The sequence below is a fragment of the Emys orbicularis genome, chromosome 1 (assembly GCF_028017835.1).
Source record: "Emys orbicularis isolate rEmyOrb1 chromosome 1, rEmyOrb1.hap1, whole genome shotgun sequence".
In the NCBI taxonomy this organism is placed as follows: Eukaryota; Metazoa; Chordata; order Testudines; family Emydidae; genus Emys; species Emys orbicularis.
This window is the reverse complement of record NC_088683.1, coordinates 56,617,231-56,632,523: the sequence shown is the minus strand read 5'-3', so window position 1 is coordinate 56,632,523 and position 15,293 is coordinate 56,617,231. Positions and strand designations below refer to the sequence as shown.

Here is a 15,293-nt window from a genome sequence, read left to right as displayed (position 1 = left end):
GAGAGAGATGCAACGAATCCCAGATTATAATCAGAGACTATATGAACAGATAATACACTCATAAAGGAATGGGTCACACTGTTGGCTCATTTAACAACTGTTTGTTGAAGTGGGCCTCAATATTCATACCGCTGAGGTTTATGAAGCCTCTGACTATCCTCCAAAGATTTGAAGTTTACAATTTTCATTTATTACATGAGAGAAAAATTCCCTCCCACAAATTTTCAATGGCTTTTTTTTAATCCCTCCGTGACTTTGTATTTGGATATTTTTAATTAGTACAAGTCAGTCAGTCTGAGAAACTTACAGTCTTCCCCAGAATGTCCAATCACCTCTGCAGGTTCTGGTGCATATCCTAAGTCATTTAAAGCCTGTACTTTTATCTCATATGGAACAAAGGTTGGTGTACCAGATACAATATATTTTGAAACATTTGCAACTATAACAGAAGTCCACTCATCACCAACATCTTTCTGACGCCAACTGACTTTGTATTGAAGACCTGGTCCATTGGACTGAAAACCTTTTAAAGGCTAAAATGAAAAAAAAAAGAAATGAATGCATTAACATTATTTTATAACATTTGTAAAGAAGAGCAATCCAGGATAATAACAAAATCATAGGCTTCTAAAGAAGAACCAAGGTGTAAAAATGAGCCTGATTCACCATTTGGTTCCCCCAGTTTTATACCAGTGTAATGCTATTGAAACTTCTGTATTATGCTGTTTCGTTTTTATGCTGGTGTAATTTCAGTTACCCTGGCATCAAAATGAAATAATGCATTCGTATATCACCTGGAATGTTTTGAAAAGCAGAGAACCTAATCACTAAGTGTTTTAATCATGCCGGCTAACTGATGTAAATATATTATTCTTGTCAGTTTTCTTCAGTCGTGGAAGACAGCTACTACGAAAGAGCTAAAAGAAGTTATTATAAATCATATTTCCCAGAGAGCTGGAACCTTTTCAAAGCTGTAATGGGAAGCTGACTTTGCAGTAATGGGTAGTTGGGAATCCATATTTAGAAACAGAATCAGAATTCTTGCCTTGTAAGTGTCAGTACAATGCATCCACAAACAGCTTGAAGTGGGAAGGTATAATGATAATTTAGTTTATAATAAAGCTTAGTGAAGAGTTAGGATTTAAATCTGAATCCATTCTAAAATTATGAGGCTAACTGATCTAAGATACTATGTATATATTTTAATCTTAATGCATGAAAACTCTTCAAGTTATCCTAAATTAATGAGTTTGTCAGGAAGATGGAGAAACCACTAATTAACCAAGGAGAAAACAGTCCTTTGAAAGTATGTTTCTCACTGTGAGTATTTATTTACATTTTCCCCCCTATTTAAGAAAGGGGAAAGGTTCAGACAAATTAATGGATTTTTATTTTGTCTCAAACAAGCACCAACTATAACATCTATTAATTTGTTCAAAGTTGATACTTTTATTTTCTAGAAAATGTTACTTATAGGCTAAAAAACTTACCTCCCATATAATCACCAAATTATCGGGTTCTGATCCTATCCCTTGAACACCGGAAGGATTTTCATCTGGCTCTAAAAGTTAAATATTTATAATTGAGTAAGGTCCGACTGTTGTTTGAATTCTAAATCATTCAATGGCATCTAAAGAGTAAATTGATTACTGGTAAATGGTAGTGTTTATTTACTTGCAGCTTTTGTTAGGTATTGTTCAGATGCTTCACTTGGCTGACTTCTACCAATCTCATTGACAGCTATTACACGGAATGAATAGTTAACATATGGAGACAGCTTTAACTGTACAGTTGTCTGAGTCCCACGGACTTCTGTCTGGTAATGCCATACCCCTGGTTCATGCATTCCATCTTCATATTCAATGACAAAATCTATCAACAAAAATTGAGTTCAATTATACGTCAGAACTATAACATTCCTAGGCATCAGAGACTAGCACAGTCATTTATGAATGAAATAATCATAAGTCAGCAATCCAATCTACACTAAATATTTTTAAAATAAACTTGAAATTATACTAAATAAGTTAGAGAACAAACTGAACAAGCAGTCCTTAGCAAGAAATGTAATGGAAACATTACTCTTTGGCATTCTAACTGTAAGTAAGCATAATTCTATTGTAACTGTCTTAGCTGCTTGGATACTGCCACAACAGGAGCCTTAGAAATACCATACTGAGAAAAAGAAACAATAGATGACGTTTCAGCACAGAAATAAGCACTGAGAGAAAACATTTGAAATTGTATATGTAGTGTGATGGACCTGCTAAGCAGGGATTATAACTCCCGTCAGCACTCCCCACTGCACATTCCCTTTCTCCTGGCCAGGTAAGGGGAAGGGTCCTGAATGAGGAAGTGGCCGGGCTCAACTGGGAAGCGGTGGCTGCTTGCCAAGCCAGGAGCTGCAGCGAAATCGGATGCGGAGAGGAAACTGTGGGAACTGAACACAGCTCCATGTGTGGAACAGGCTGTGACTGCTGGACGTTACAGCTGAGTGCAAACTGTGTGGGACTTATGGGGGAGCAGCAGTGGCTGGGGAGGGAGCCAGTGCAGAAGGGCCCCAATGAGAGACACTAACAGAGCCTGGCCTGGAAACCTGCAAGCTCCTGTTTGCTGGAATAGAGATTGGACTGGAGAGCACACCCCAAGCACTAGGCCTGAATGAACTGCTTCCGGGGCCCAAAATATGTTTATTTCTGTCAAAAGTCTGGCTTTGAAAAGATCAGAAAAACCATCTGGTTTATAATTTTGAGGAAGTTAAAGCCTTTCTGTCAACAAAGATTAATAACACATAAAGATATTGCTGCCAATGAGCTTTCAAATTCAACTGTCGCACAGTCAGGTTAGTTTAAGATTTTAAGGGCACATACCTTCAAAAAATGTATGGGAGTAACTTTATTTCAATGGGGCTAAACATATGATTAAAAATTTATTCCTGTATTTGCAGGACTGAGCCCTTAAAAGGGGTTTCACATGGATGCAAGTGTCTGTGCTACTGGTTGGGACTGCAGGATTAGGGGCTTTTGACTGAACTCTCTGGGGCAGGGAATGTGTCCTTCCATATGTTTGAATAGCATGCAACATGTTTTGGGCACCACTGTAATGCTGGTAAATAATAATAACAATGAAAGAATGTATTTGCTAATCTTACTACACAAAGTTATATTTCAAAACTCTTTGGAATCTGAAAAATTAAAACAATGAATTTTTGTTCCAGTAAATATAACCAAACATACTTGTAATGGGGCTGTTATTGTCATAGCCTGGTATCCAGGACAGCTGTATGCTTCTTTCTAGCTGATCTGTTAATTCTAAATCAAAGGGTGGATTTGGACGATCTGTAAGCCAAATAAATACATACAGTAGTAACTAAATAAAACAGATTAAAGAGTTTCTTCCTGGCAACAATTCTCACATTTCAACCAAAACTTTTCCAAAAGCACAACAATAAAGAGATCTACTTTCATTTTGCAGATATGATTTAGTGGCCATTTGCATGCAATTGGAATGGAATGGATAAGAACTGATGTTGCTGGGAACTTTCTAAATACATTTGTAACAAGCAAATACTACTGACGGAAACTCTATGCTTGATTGTTTTGCAATATAAAAGCTACAGTAACGAAAAGCAAAGAAATATGAAATGCATGGTTCAGCATCACGTTCAGTTAATGACTAATGAATACGAGTAGCTAACTATTATATATGAAATAAAATATTTGGTCATGGAAAATAAAGAAGCGCAGATATTAAGAAGAAACGGTTTCAGAATTGCTACAAATATTTCATGCGTCAATTTAAGAAAGATGCTCTGCAATAAGAAAAACAAAGACATTTTACTTTTAACCTACACATTTTAAGAAGCCTGAAAATATAAACTAAACTGTTAATATACAATACTCTGAATGCATAATTATGCAATTGTTCATCCAATATTGCTGAAAATTATTCATTATATTAATAATATATGAAATGAAATATATGGAATGAAAGACCGGAGTAGTTCCATTGAGGTCAATGGGACTTATTAAAGTGAATAAAGTTATTCACATTTTTAAGTGTTTGCAGTATCAGGTCCATAGTACCATATTTTGCCTTGCATCGCAAATTCAAAGAATATGATAGTAAACTAAACACCTTATTCAGGATATTGTAAAAGATTAAAATCTAGGCACTCTTATGCCATAACATTAAAATTCATGTAAAATGTTAATGAGAAGCAGAAAAGAACCTTGGTAATAAAGTCTGATTTCATTTCCAGCATGGAATAAAATCAAGACATTTATGAGATCAATTCTTTGGCCACTTTTAAGGACCCCTTTCCACTGAGAAAACAGGATGCTTTTTGACATCGCAAATACCTATCTAGGGCCATGTAAACTGCTACAATTAGATTTTCAGGGTTCGTTTAGCTCAGGGGTTGGCAATCTTTCAGAAGTGTTGTGCCGAGTCTTCATTTATTCACTCTAATTTAAGGTTTCGCGTGCCAATAATACATTTTAACATTTTTAGAAGGTCTCTTTCTATAAGTCTATAATATATAACTAAACTATTGTTGTATGTAAAGTAAATAAGGTTTTTAAAATGTTTAAGAAGCTTCATTTAAAATTAAATTAAAATGCAGAGCCCTCCAGGCCGGTGGCCAGGACCCGGGCAGTGTGAGTGCCACTGAAAATCAGCTCGCGTGCCTTGCCATAGGTTGCCTACCCCTGGTTTAGCTTATGCTTCTGCACTGTGGAAGCTAGAATTAAAGGCCTTGATGTTTCTCTCAATGAAGTCAACAGCAAAACTCCCTCTAATTTAAATGATGCAAGATCAGACCTATACTTGTTTTTGATGTGGGCTTTCAGGACACTGCTGAACTTTTTTTTCCAGTATGTGTACTGTATTACAAATTATTACAGAAAATATATTGCATTACTGTACTTAGTATGAAGAAATTTAATGATACTGTAAACACATTTAAAAAATTGTTTAAAAACTTCATTTTCTATAAATTGTATACTCCCAAATAATTTAAAATAGCCTTCGTGTAAAATTCCAAAGGCTAATACTATAGTAATGAAACAGTTTGAACAAATGGCTAATAAGAAAATGGTATGACTGCACAGAATTCTCTTCTGCTTTAAAAACAAAAGTTGGTAAAAAGGCATGAAACGGAAAAAACAAAAACAAAGAGGACACGATTTGCAAGAGGCAAAAGTGTGAAATATGTTTGGTAGATGATGCAGACAGATTTTGTATTAGTTTACCGTAAATGATAGCTGGAGTTGGGGTAGCAGCTGAAAAGGACATTAATATAAAGGATTTAATCAAAATTAGTAGCCAAAGAAACATGATTTTACACATAGTTAAAGATTACATTTGTTAGAGATAATAAAGTAAAGTTATTTTTGCTACAAGAAACGGTCAATTTTAAATCATGCATTGATATATTTTTATTTTTTGCAAGAAAGATAAAGTAACCAATTTTTTTCACATGAAAAATTAAATCAAGAAAATAAATATAGTAAAAGACTCGTACACAGACAAATGTTTTTACCCTTATTTTTCATATGGACAAGGTCAATAACAACTAAAACTGGCATTTTGCTTCTCTCACCCTTGAACAGTTATGAAAACCACTGTAGAATGTTAGAGCACCCGTAGATTTTGGTTTGAGACTCCTGCTAGCTTCTCTAGCTAAGAATCACACAGACGATATATTGAAAAGATACTTACAAGGAGGGAGAGGAGAGATACTGGACTGAAGTAAAGCTGGTTAGAGAAATAAAGGAAGTAGGGCTGCCTTCTCAAACACTCAGTGAACAGAGCCAATAGCTACTAGAAGAGTTTAAACTCCTGGGGACTGATCCTGAGCTGAACAAGAGTGCTGGTAAGCAGCAGGATCTCCTTATGTGGGTATTGATTCCCCCCACAATTGGTGTCCCCAGTCAGCAGAAGGCATGCGCTGGAGGCATATCCACAGTACACTGCACTCCATCAGTTCCTGGCTGGTGGACTTCATAGCTATTTCTTAATTACAGGAAGCCTAGCTAAACTGAAAGAAAGCTAGTCTAACAAAAATCCTGGAAGCAAGAGTGAAAGTTAAACAAGCATATTGTTCAACTTGTTTGAAGCAGAATACAACTGCAGAAGCTGACAAGAACCTCAAGACAACCGGTGTTGGTGCTGAAATACTCTGCAGAGTCATTGGTCAACTGCAACGAAGGTAAAATCCCACCTACTATGAGATTGACCTTGTCCCATTGGAGACACTACTTTCTGTTCAAAAAAACAGAACAGCTGGTTCACATTTTACCTTCTGCTTCATACACTACCTTAAAAAATATCAGACAATATAGGCAAGATTGAATATCATTTATTTTTTATCTTAAAATTGAACTGAATGCCCAAAGAGCATATATGAATTGGGGTGTTTTTATTTTATCAAACTCTATTAGTGTCCATCATATCAAATCTAATACTGCTTTAACAATTTATACAACACAAACACAGCTTTGCCCTTACAACATTTTAAAAGCAATCTTACCAACAACAGTGAGTACGGCACTTGCAGAAACGCTGTCCAGGGTAGTATTTGCTACACATGTATAGGTTCCATCATCCATATCAGTTACATTCATAATGGCCAAATTATCTTTATGAATAATAAACCTGTAAACAATACAGTCAATCGTGGATTTTTCATTGTTATAATAAAGTTTTGTATAAACATTACCAAATCTTAATGATGGCTTAATATTTTTGTGGGTACTAGCAACATCTCCATGGCTTAATGTATCTTCAACATTTGCACTACAATTACATTTTCACTAATAGGTAACATCAGTATTCAAATGTGTTTTCTTTTCTGAACGACACCTCTCTTAGCAGTTGATTCAGACCTCTGATCTGCAAATGTGTAGCACCAAAAAGTGTTGCTTTTGCACTCAGAAGCTAGCAGAAGCCTTCAATCCTAACTGTCATTGCAACAGGATACTGATGTCCTCCAAAAGACAAGACAGGACACATCACCAACACACAACTAGAGCTGTGAACATCTGATCAGATTTATAATGAATTCACTTATTCTGAGTTTGCTAATCTTTTGTAGCTGCTTTCTTCAAACACTTGTTTGATCCAGTTTTACTGGAATAAAAGTTCATAGAAAGTGAATTGCAAAGTCTTACGTGTACTTGTGTAATATGCCTAATTGTGGAATATTTGCATATACTATTTGCCTTAACTTTTTAAAATAAAACCTTTCAATGTTTCTGGCCGAATCACGTTTGGGATCCTAGAAATGATTCACCCATGCATGGTCATGAATGTAGGGTAAACACTGACAGAATCTGCTAGAAACATTAATAGGCAGACCCCACCACAACCAAATCCATACAAAGATATGGTTTTCACTTTTGGAAAAGAGAACTTACTTTGTGGAATTTGTCTGTATTGGCAGGTTAACATTAGCATAATATAAACTTCAGCCTAAGAACCCTACCCAAGCTTGACTGTTGCTAGGGTTTCCCTACAGAACCTCCTCTCTCCTAGCTTCCAAGCTCCTTCTCCCACCCATCTGCCAGTATGATTTAACAGTAGTTATCTTGCAGTTAAATGTAGAGTTTTAGCCTAGGATGATCTCAACAGAAAAGTCCTCCATTCTCATACAAGTTGTTAAAGTCGGCCACATGATTACAAAGCTCTAGTGTTTTCTGGATCAAGAACAGAAAAATTACTCTCTCTGTGGTGATGTAGAATTTCAGGCAGAAGGGACCATAACTTCACCTAATATGACCTCCTGTATACCGCAGGCCTTTACATTTCATCCAGTTACCTCTGTATTGAACCCAATAACCTTTGTTTGGCCAAAGCACATATTCCAAAAGGCATCCAATCTTCAATGGAAGCCACCAAGAGAAGGAGAATCCTTCATTTCCCTTGGTTCGTTCCAATAGTTAATCACTCCCACTGTTAAAAATTTGTGTCTTATTTGTAATTGGAATTTGTTGGGCATCAGCTTCCGGCCATTAGTTCTTGGGATTCCTTTCTCTTCTAAATTAAAGAGCCTTATAGTACCAGGTATTTTTTAAAGTACTTATAGTACCTGTTAAAGTACTTATACATTGTAATCAAAGGATATCTCAATCTTATTTTTGAAAACCTAAACAGATTCAGATCTCAGTCACACACTATGAGGCATTTTCTCCTGCCCTCAAACATTTTTTGTGGCTCTTTTCTGCACCCTTTCCAATTTTTCAACATACTTATTAAAATGCGGACACCAGAACTGTATACAATATTCCAGTACCAGTCTCACCAACCCATATACAGAAGTCAAATCACTTCCCTGCTCCTACTCACCACTCCCCTGGTTATACATTCAAGGATTGCATTAGCCCTTTTTGCCACAGTATCACACTGGAAGCTCATGTTCAACTGAGGGTCCATTATGACCCCAAGATATTTTTCAGAGTCGCTGCTTTCCAGCATAAAGTCCCCCATTCCCTAGATTTGGTCTGCATTCCTTGTTCTTAGATGTATAATTTAGCATTTGGCTATATTAAAACACATTTTGTTTGAAGATTACCAAGCAATCCAGATCACTCTGTATGACTGTCCTACCTGTCCTATCATTTATCACTTCACCAATCTTTGTGTCATCTGTAAATTTCATTAGCAGTGTTTTTATATTTACTTCCAGATTATTGATGAAAATGTTAAATAGAATGAAACCTAAAAATGATCCTTGAGAAACCCCACTAGAAACACCACCATGATGATGACTCCCCATGTACAACTACTTTTAAAAATCTGTCAGCTAGCCCTTTCTTAACCCATTCAATATGTGCTGTCTTGATATTGTATAGTGCTATTTTTTTTACTCAGAATGTCATGTACTAAATCAAATGTCTTACAAAAGTTTAAGTATATTACATCTACACAGTTAATTTTATCAGTCAAAATTGTAATCTCATCCAAGAATGAAATCAAGTTTGTTTGACATAATCCATTTTCCATAAAACCATGTTGACTGGCATTAATTATATATTCCTATTTTTTATCAATTGAATCCTCTATCAGCTCTTCCATTATTTCCCCCAGGATTGAAGTCAGGCTTACTGGCCTATAGTTATTTGGGTCATCCTGTTTGCTTGTTTTGAATATCAGCACAATATTAACACTCTTCCAGTCTTCTGAAATTTCCCTTGTATTTCAAGATTTATAAAATGAATATCAGCAGGCCAGAGATCTCCTCACACAGCACTTTCAAGATTCCTGGGTGCAACTTTTCCATTCAGTTTAAAATGTTTATTTCTAGCAGATGTTGTTTAATGACGTCCTTAGTTATTAATGGACTAGAAATTACTTCATCATCCTGATGTGATACAAGTACATCATTCTGCTTCTTTCCAGATACAGAATCAGAAATATTTATTGACCACTTCTGCCTTGCCTGCATCACAAACAATTTTACCATCTCTATCTATTAATGGGCATATACCACTGCTATGAATTCTTTTGCTCCTAATATACTTTTAAAAACTCTTTCTTATTGTTCTTAGCACCAACCATGGATTTGTCCCTGATGTCTTTAGCTTCCCTTATCAAATTTCTACTATTCAGACTTCTAATTTATTTTGATTGCTATTTTCCATTTTTTCCATTGGTTAAATGTTGCTTTTGCATTTCTAATTGCTGCCTTCACTTTGCCACTGTACTAGGATGGGCTTTTAGGCAAAGACAAACATGGGTCTGATGTTGTTATTGATTAGTCTTCTTGTGGAAGTTACTCAACATATGTTGGCTTGTACATTTCAGATGAACAGGAGAAACATGAACAAAAATGAATTTAAAAATACAATTACAAAAAACAAAATAAATAATTTATCTGTACCTTTCATCATCTGGCAGTTCACCATTATCCTTCAACCACGTAATAGTTGGTATTAAGGTAGGATCGTGCTTTATAGTACACTCAAAGGAAACCTGGCCACCCCTTTGAATGATTTTGTATTCAGGCTGTTTAATAATCATTGTTGGATCTGAAATTTAGAGTTGCTATTAGACATTTAAATTGTCTGAAATACTGGGTTAAACTGTGATTAAAATGGTTTACAACAATGATTGGTTTCTTACCTTTGACTTCTAGATGGACCTCATTTTGTACCTTTCCTAATTTATTCCTTGCTACACAGGTATATGTGCCAGTACTATCCTTTTGTGCCACAGGAATTTCCAGAGTTCCATTGTCATGGAAAACATAAAGATCTCCGCGCAGGATGCTCCCTTTTACTCCCTTAAACCTTTATATTAAAAATTGTATCATTATCCAATATCATGCACTAATTCAATCATATCTAGTGTGAGAAAAGCAAATTTTAGAGTACTGGATAAGAAAATACAGATGTCAAGTAAATCCATGTAGTGAAATTTAAAATGGAAACTATCAGTAATTTAATTAAATGTTAAATTACATAAATAATTTAATGTATCAATATTGTAATCAGTGCATGTTAAAAAAAAGAGCGCCCTACTTTATTTAAAAAAAAAAAGAAATATAGAATAACAAAAAACATTTAAATGATTGCTTTCAAGGAAAGTGTATGCCTCTTCAGAAGTACTTATACACAATGACTTACCATTCAATTTCAGGCACAGGTGAACCAAAAAAAGCACAATCTAGCAACGCAGGATTGTTTGCAATGACTTGATATAATTTATTAGCAGGAGTCAGAATTCTTGGTGGCTCAGCTAAAAAGACAACACAACACATTTTATTTTATTTATCTATATATAAGGCATATTTGATTACGAAGATCAGGAGTAGCCTATAAAATTACACATTTATATCTCCCTCTGAGGTGACTTAGGGGCTTTATCTACCTCTGCTGCTGGTAGTCTGTAGAAGCTGTAATACAGGGGACTCTCCCTGTTACAAGTAAATACTTCCTTCTTGTTTTTCAGTGAGCAATACTGATAGGCACCGAAGCATATGACTTCACTGGAAGAATTAAATCAGAAAATGCTCAAAAAAAGGAAGCAAGGTCTATTGGGACAAATATCATTGCCCCAATGCAGATAACTGATTTGAACACACAATTACTAGGATGTTCTACAACCCCTGGGTACAGGGAAGCTGCACACACCAGGATCTGGGGTTAAACTCTTTGGTGAAGCACCTTTCCTTTCCTCTGAGGCATCTTGCAACGAAAGAGGGTCTGTCCTTGGCTCCATCTGCTGAACTCTGATCTTTGGAACTGATTCTGTTGTTTCCTCATGGTGAGGCTTTACAAGGTGACCTCTTTCCAACTCAGATTTTACAACAGGCTTAAGCTCACAGGGAGGCACTGAAGGCCATACTACTCATGGCTGGAGATACTTTCTTAGGAGAAGGTCTCCCTGACACAAGCATAACCAGATCATCTTGCAAGAGCAGCATCTGAAACAGCGTCTTAAAATCCTTTTGGATCCTTTTTGAGAAGATCTTAAAGGTGTTGCAGGCTTTAGCTGAGTGTCCTTTACCTTTTTCAAGACTATCTGAAGTCCCGGTTTTTATGTGGATCAAGATAACATATTTTTTTTAACGGACCATAAAAAAAATTAAAATGAAACATTAATTTAAACCTAGTACTAATTAACTCTTTACTGCTATTTTTGTTTGCCTGATTTAACAGAGAAAGGGGACAAGATGCTTTCATGCCTCCTTCAGCAGAGGGGAGAGAGGAAGTTAGAGAGAGTGGGGTATCTATGCTCTTCATCTATAGAGTGAGGGCTCAGGAGATATGCTCACACTCTACTCAAAAAAGTTCTGTAGCTGTATGGCAGGGCATGCAACCCCTACAGTGGGGCTCTGTGGAGACCATATATGAAGGAGAAGAAAGAACTGTGTAATATAGGGGTTTGATTAGTATTCATAATCACTTGCAATATAAAATATTTATTTTATTAACATTTATGTTGACTTAATCAGCAATATTTTTCTGTTACTTACCATTGCAGAAAGTCTGGATTAAATTAAACAATATCAGGAAAATTTATTAATCAACAACTCTTAATTAAGTTACAGATGAAAAATGAAAGATTGATCTTACCCAAAACATTCACAAATGCATTTGCCAGCAAGTATCCATATTCATTAGAGGCATTGCATTGATAAACAGCACTTGATCTTTCTTGCACATCAGAGAAAATAATGGTATCACCATCTACTTTTCTGCTAGGATCTTCTGGGGCAACTATATGGGTTAAAAAAAGTGTATTTATTCTTTCTTAAATTGTTATTAAGCTGATGAGTACTATATTTGTGAAGGGAATAAAATATTATGAAAGACAGAAGTATTTCTTGATTCCATCTTCCCAGACTTCCCTTCAGTGGTTCACCGTTATATCATGATGCGATTTAGAAGGTTATCCAGATTCTATCCTTATTCTATACTTATACTGTCCACTGTTCTTTTATGATTAACGTCAAAGGCATATGATCCATGTAATTTGAAGAGGAAAACATACAAAAATATACTGATGTATTTACGATTCAGGCAAACAAAGATACAGACACAGATATGTAATGATTGGGATAAGAAAAAACCTTCTTCTTAATGCCAAAAGAAAATTAATTTATAAAGATGGGGGAACTTTAGAATATTCTAGGAACTCCAACTGTTCACATGTTCTGCTATTCTTAAACATAAATATGTCTAAAAACATAAAATAAAAAATAGCTTTCCCCACATGAAAATTACCTCAAATTAAACTATAATAGGTCAGATGCATTACTGGGTAGGAGTTCTCTGTGAACATGCTAGGAGCATTTATGGAAGTGGTGTTAGTGATTCAGTAGGTGGCACTCTTTCCTCTGAATGAGTACTGAACCACTGCCAGTTCTAAACTGTTCTGTAGTGCTGCTGCATGGTATTAAACAGCTGCTGAGTTCTAGAAGTGGCCTGGGATGCTTTGGGATGAAATATATAATGCAGAGTAAAAGACAGACATATTATTGAAGTTACTGGACCAAATATTGCTCAGTTATCCCTGCACAACCAGAATAAATTGGGTGGGGTTGCATAGGTGAAACTGAAAATAGAATCTAGACTGTCAAATTTTGTTGCATATAAATACACAAAATTACAGTTTTAATGTATTTGCAGACACCACATTTTTGGCAGTATCTCCCGGGTCTACATCCCCTGATATTATCTGTGAATTTGAGAGCATAATTAAGCCTGCAGAATGCATTGCCAAAGATATAATTCAGACCAAGAGCTGAAGAGAAGTAAAAAAAAGAATCCATTCATATGGATTATAAGAACATGCACTGTTAAATTAGCAAGGATTTTTTTAAAATGATATAAATCTTCATGCTTCGGGGCATAACTTAACTTCTAACTGAGAGGGATTAGGAATTAATTTCCCATATAGTTTATTTCACAACTGCCTATTATGGGTTGTTTTCCTTGCACCAGAGGGGTAGCCGTGTTAGTCTGAATCTGTAAAAAGCAACAGAGGGTCCTGTGGCACCTTTAAGACTAACAGAAGTATTGGGAGCATAAGCTTTCGTGGGTAAGAACCTCACTGCAAGTCACTTGCATCTGAAGAAGTGAGGTTCTTACCCACGAAAGCTTATGCTCCCAATACTTCTGTTAGCCTTAAAGGTGCCACAAGACCCTCTGTTGCTTTTTCCTTGTACCGTATACTAAAACATCTGGTACTGACAACTGTGACAGGCAAGATAGTAGACTAGAAATATCTCTGGTCCAGTTCTGTTTCTCATTATGACCCCCTTTCCTCTGCTCAAATGGCTCTCATCTCACTCTGATTCCAAAGCTTAGTTTACGCAAAGAAATTGCACCAATTTAACTAAATCATTTTCTAAATACATTTTTCCTGTCCAATTCCAGGCTCAAGAATGGTTTCCTTCTCAAGCCCAGTCCACCTCCATTCCTAAATCTGGGCCACCATCACTCTGTTGTTGGGGGTAATCGCCTTTGCTTTGCTTCCTTTTGTACCAAAAGCTCCCTGTCTTCTCATATTCTATTTCAAGACCCCTTTTACCTTAATTCTGCCCATCACCTATATTTCAACTGACTTAACTACCTAGCTGCTTGGTTGTTCACAACATCAACACTTGCCTGTACCTCAGAGAATCCTACTCTCTTTATTACTAAGTACTACTCCTGGTTCAAAACATGTTGCCAACAGACATGCCAAACCTGTGAAAAAATGCAGAAATGTGGCTTGTTTTTGGCTTAATTGGCTTGTGAGTTGCTTGTTGGCTAGTTTTTGTCTTGTAGCTTGTTGCTTGTTTGTCTTGTAGCTTGTTGCTTCTCTTTTTTGATCTGCTCCTGGCAAGCAGGGGCAAAGGGGGGAGACCGTCAGGGTGCACAGCAGGCCCACCACAGTCCCAGACTGCATGCGGCGGGATCTAGTCAAATAAAGTGTTGTGGTTCTTAGGGATTGGCTTGTTTTGGCCTTGTTTTGAAATGGGATTAGCTTTATTTTTGGCTTATTGTGAACGTCGGGGTGCTTATTTACCACGTGAAAGTTGGCAACTGTGGTTGCCAATACTGGCCCTACTAAAAATGTGAAGGAGCCATGCTATTTCACATGTTCACATGCTATGTCAAAGATCTTAATTTTATGAGGAAATTTCAAACTCACAAAGTGAAACAAATCCTCCCATCCCCTGAAATTAAATGCTTAAACAAGGTCTCAATATAATCTCTGAGGGCACATTTACTGTGCTAGGCCCTGATCCTGCAAAAAAACTTTCTGCCAGTGTAGATCCCTTTTACAGGATGAAGTACTTTGAGTTGACTGGCAAAACCACATCAGTTTACATACCTGTGTACTTAAAAAAAATCTTCTTTATATGGAATATGTATATTCTGTGTGATTAATTTAGGAATTCATTTAATCAAAGATTGATTCTACTGGCATATAATTTAGGAGCTTCTTTAATATTCATGAAACTTATGATTCTTTTACTGTGTTCATCAACAGTTAACTGTCTTTGGGCAATGACCTCAGACAAAGATGTACCAGTAGCACATAAGAGAGATGACATTATTTTTGGAAATGGACTATTTTTTGCAAGCAAGAAGAAGGATTTGCCTTCTAAGAGCAGTTTTGTTACATTATTTGATAATTTGCAAATTACGTTCACCACTGTGGAAGGAAGCAACTGAAAATGAGCTCATTTTTACACTTTTATGACAATGATGCTATAGGTAGCATTGAAAAGCCACTTTTAATATATGTGCCATTTTCTGTTGCTTATAACTTTCCCCACAAATTACTTTTTGGGATGA

At 36.1% G+C, this 15,293-nt stretch overlaps 1 protein-coding gene across 2 annotated transcripts in view; it reads right to left on the bottom strand.

Annotated features, from left to right (window-relative positions):
* NRCAM (neuronal cell adhesion molecule) overlaps window positions 1–15,293 on the bottom strand; it is a 121,164-nt gene that overhangs the window by 61,810 nt on the left and 44,061 nt on the right. For both annotated transcript variants that reach the window (XM_065412614.1, XM_065412605.1), the window contains 10 exons: window positions 12,078–12,221; window positions 10,626–10,737; window positions 10,123–10,289; window positions 9,881–10,028; window positions 6,533–6,657; window positions 5,253–5,282; window positions 3,237–3,338; window positions 1,675–1,872; window positions 1,491–1,561; window positions 308–533 (listed from right to left, as the gene is read on the bottom strand). In XM_065412614.1, the coding sequence (XP_065268686.1) occupies window positions 308–533; window positions 1,491–1,561; window positions 1,675–1,872; window positions 3,237–3,338; window positions 5,253–5,282; window positions 6,533–6,657; window positions 9,881–10,028; window positions 10,123–10,289; window positions 10,626–10,737; window positions 12,078–12,221 (1,323 nt within the window). The remainder of the gene's footprint in view (window positions 1–307; window positions 534–1,490; window positions 1,562–1,674; window positions 1,873–3,236; window positions 3,339–5,252; window positions 5,283–6,532; window positions 6,658–9,880; window positions 10,029–10,122; window positions 10,290–10,625; window positions 10,738–12,077; window positions 12,222–15,293) is intronic.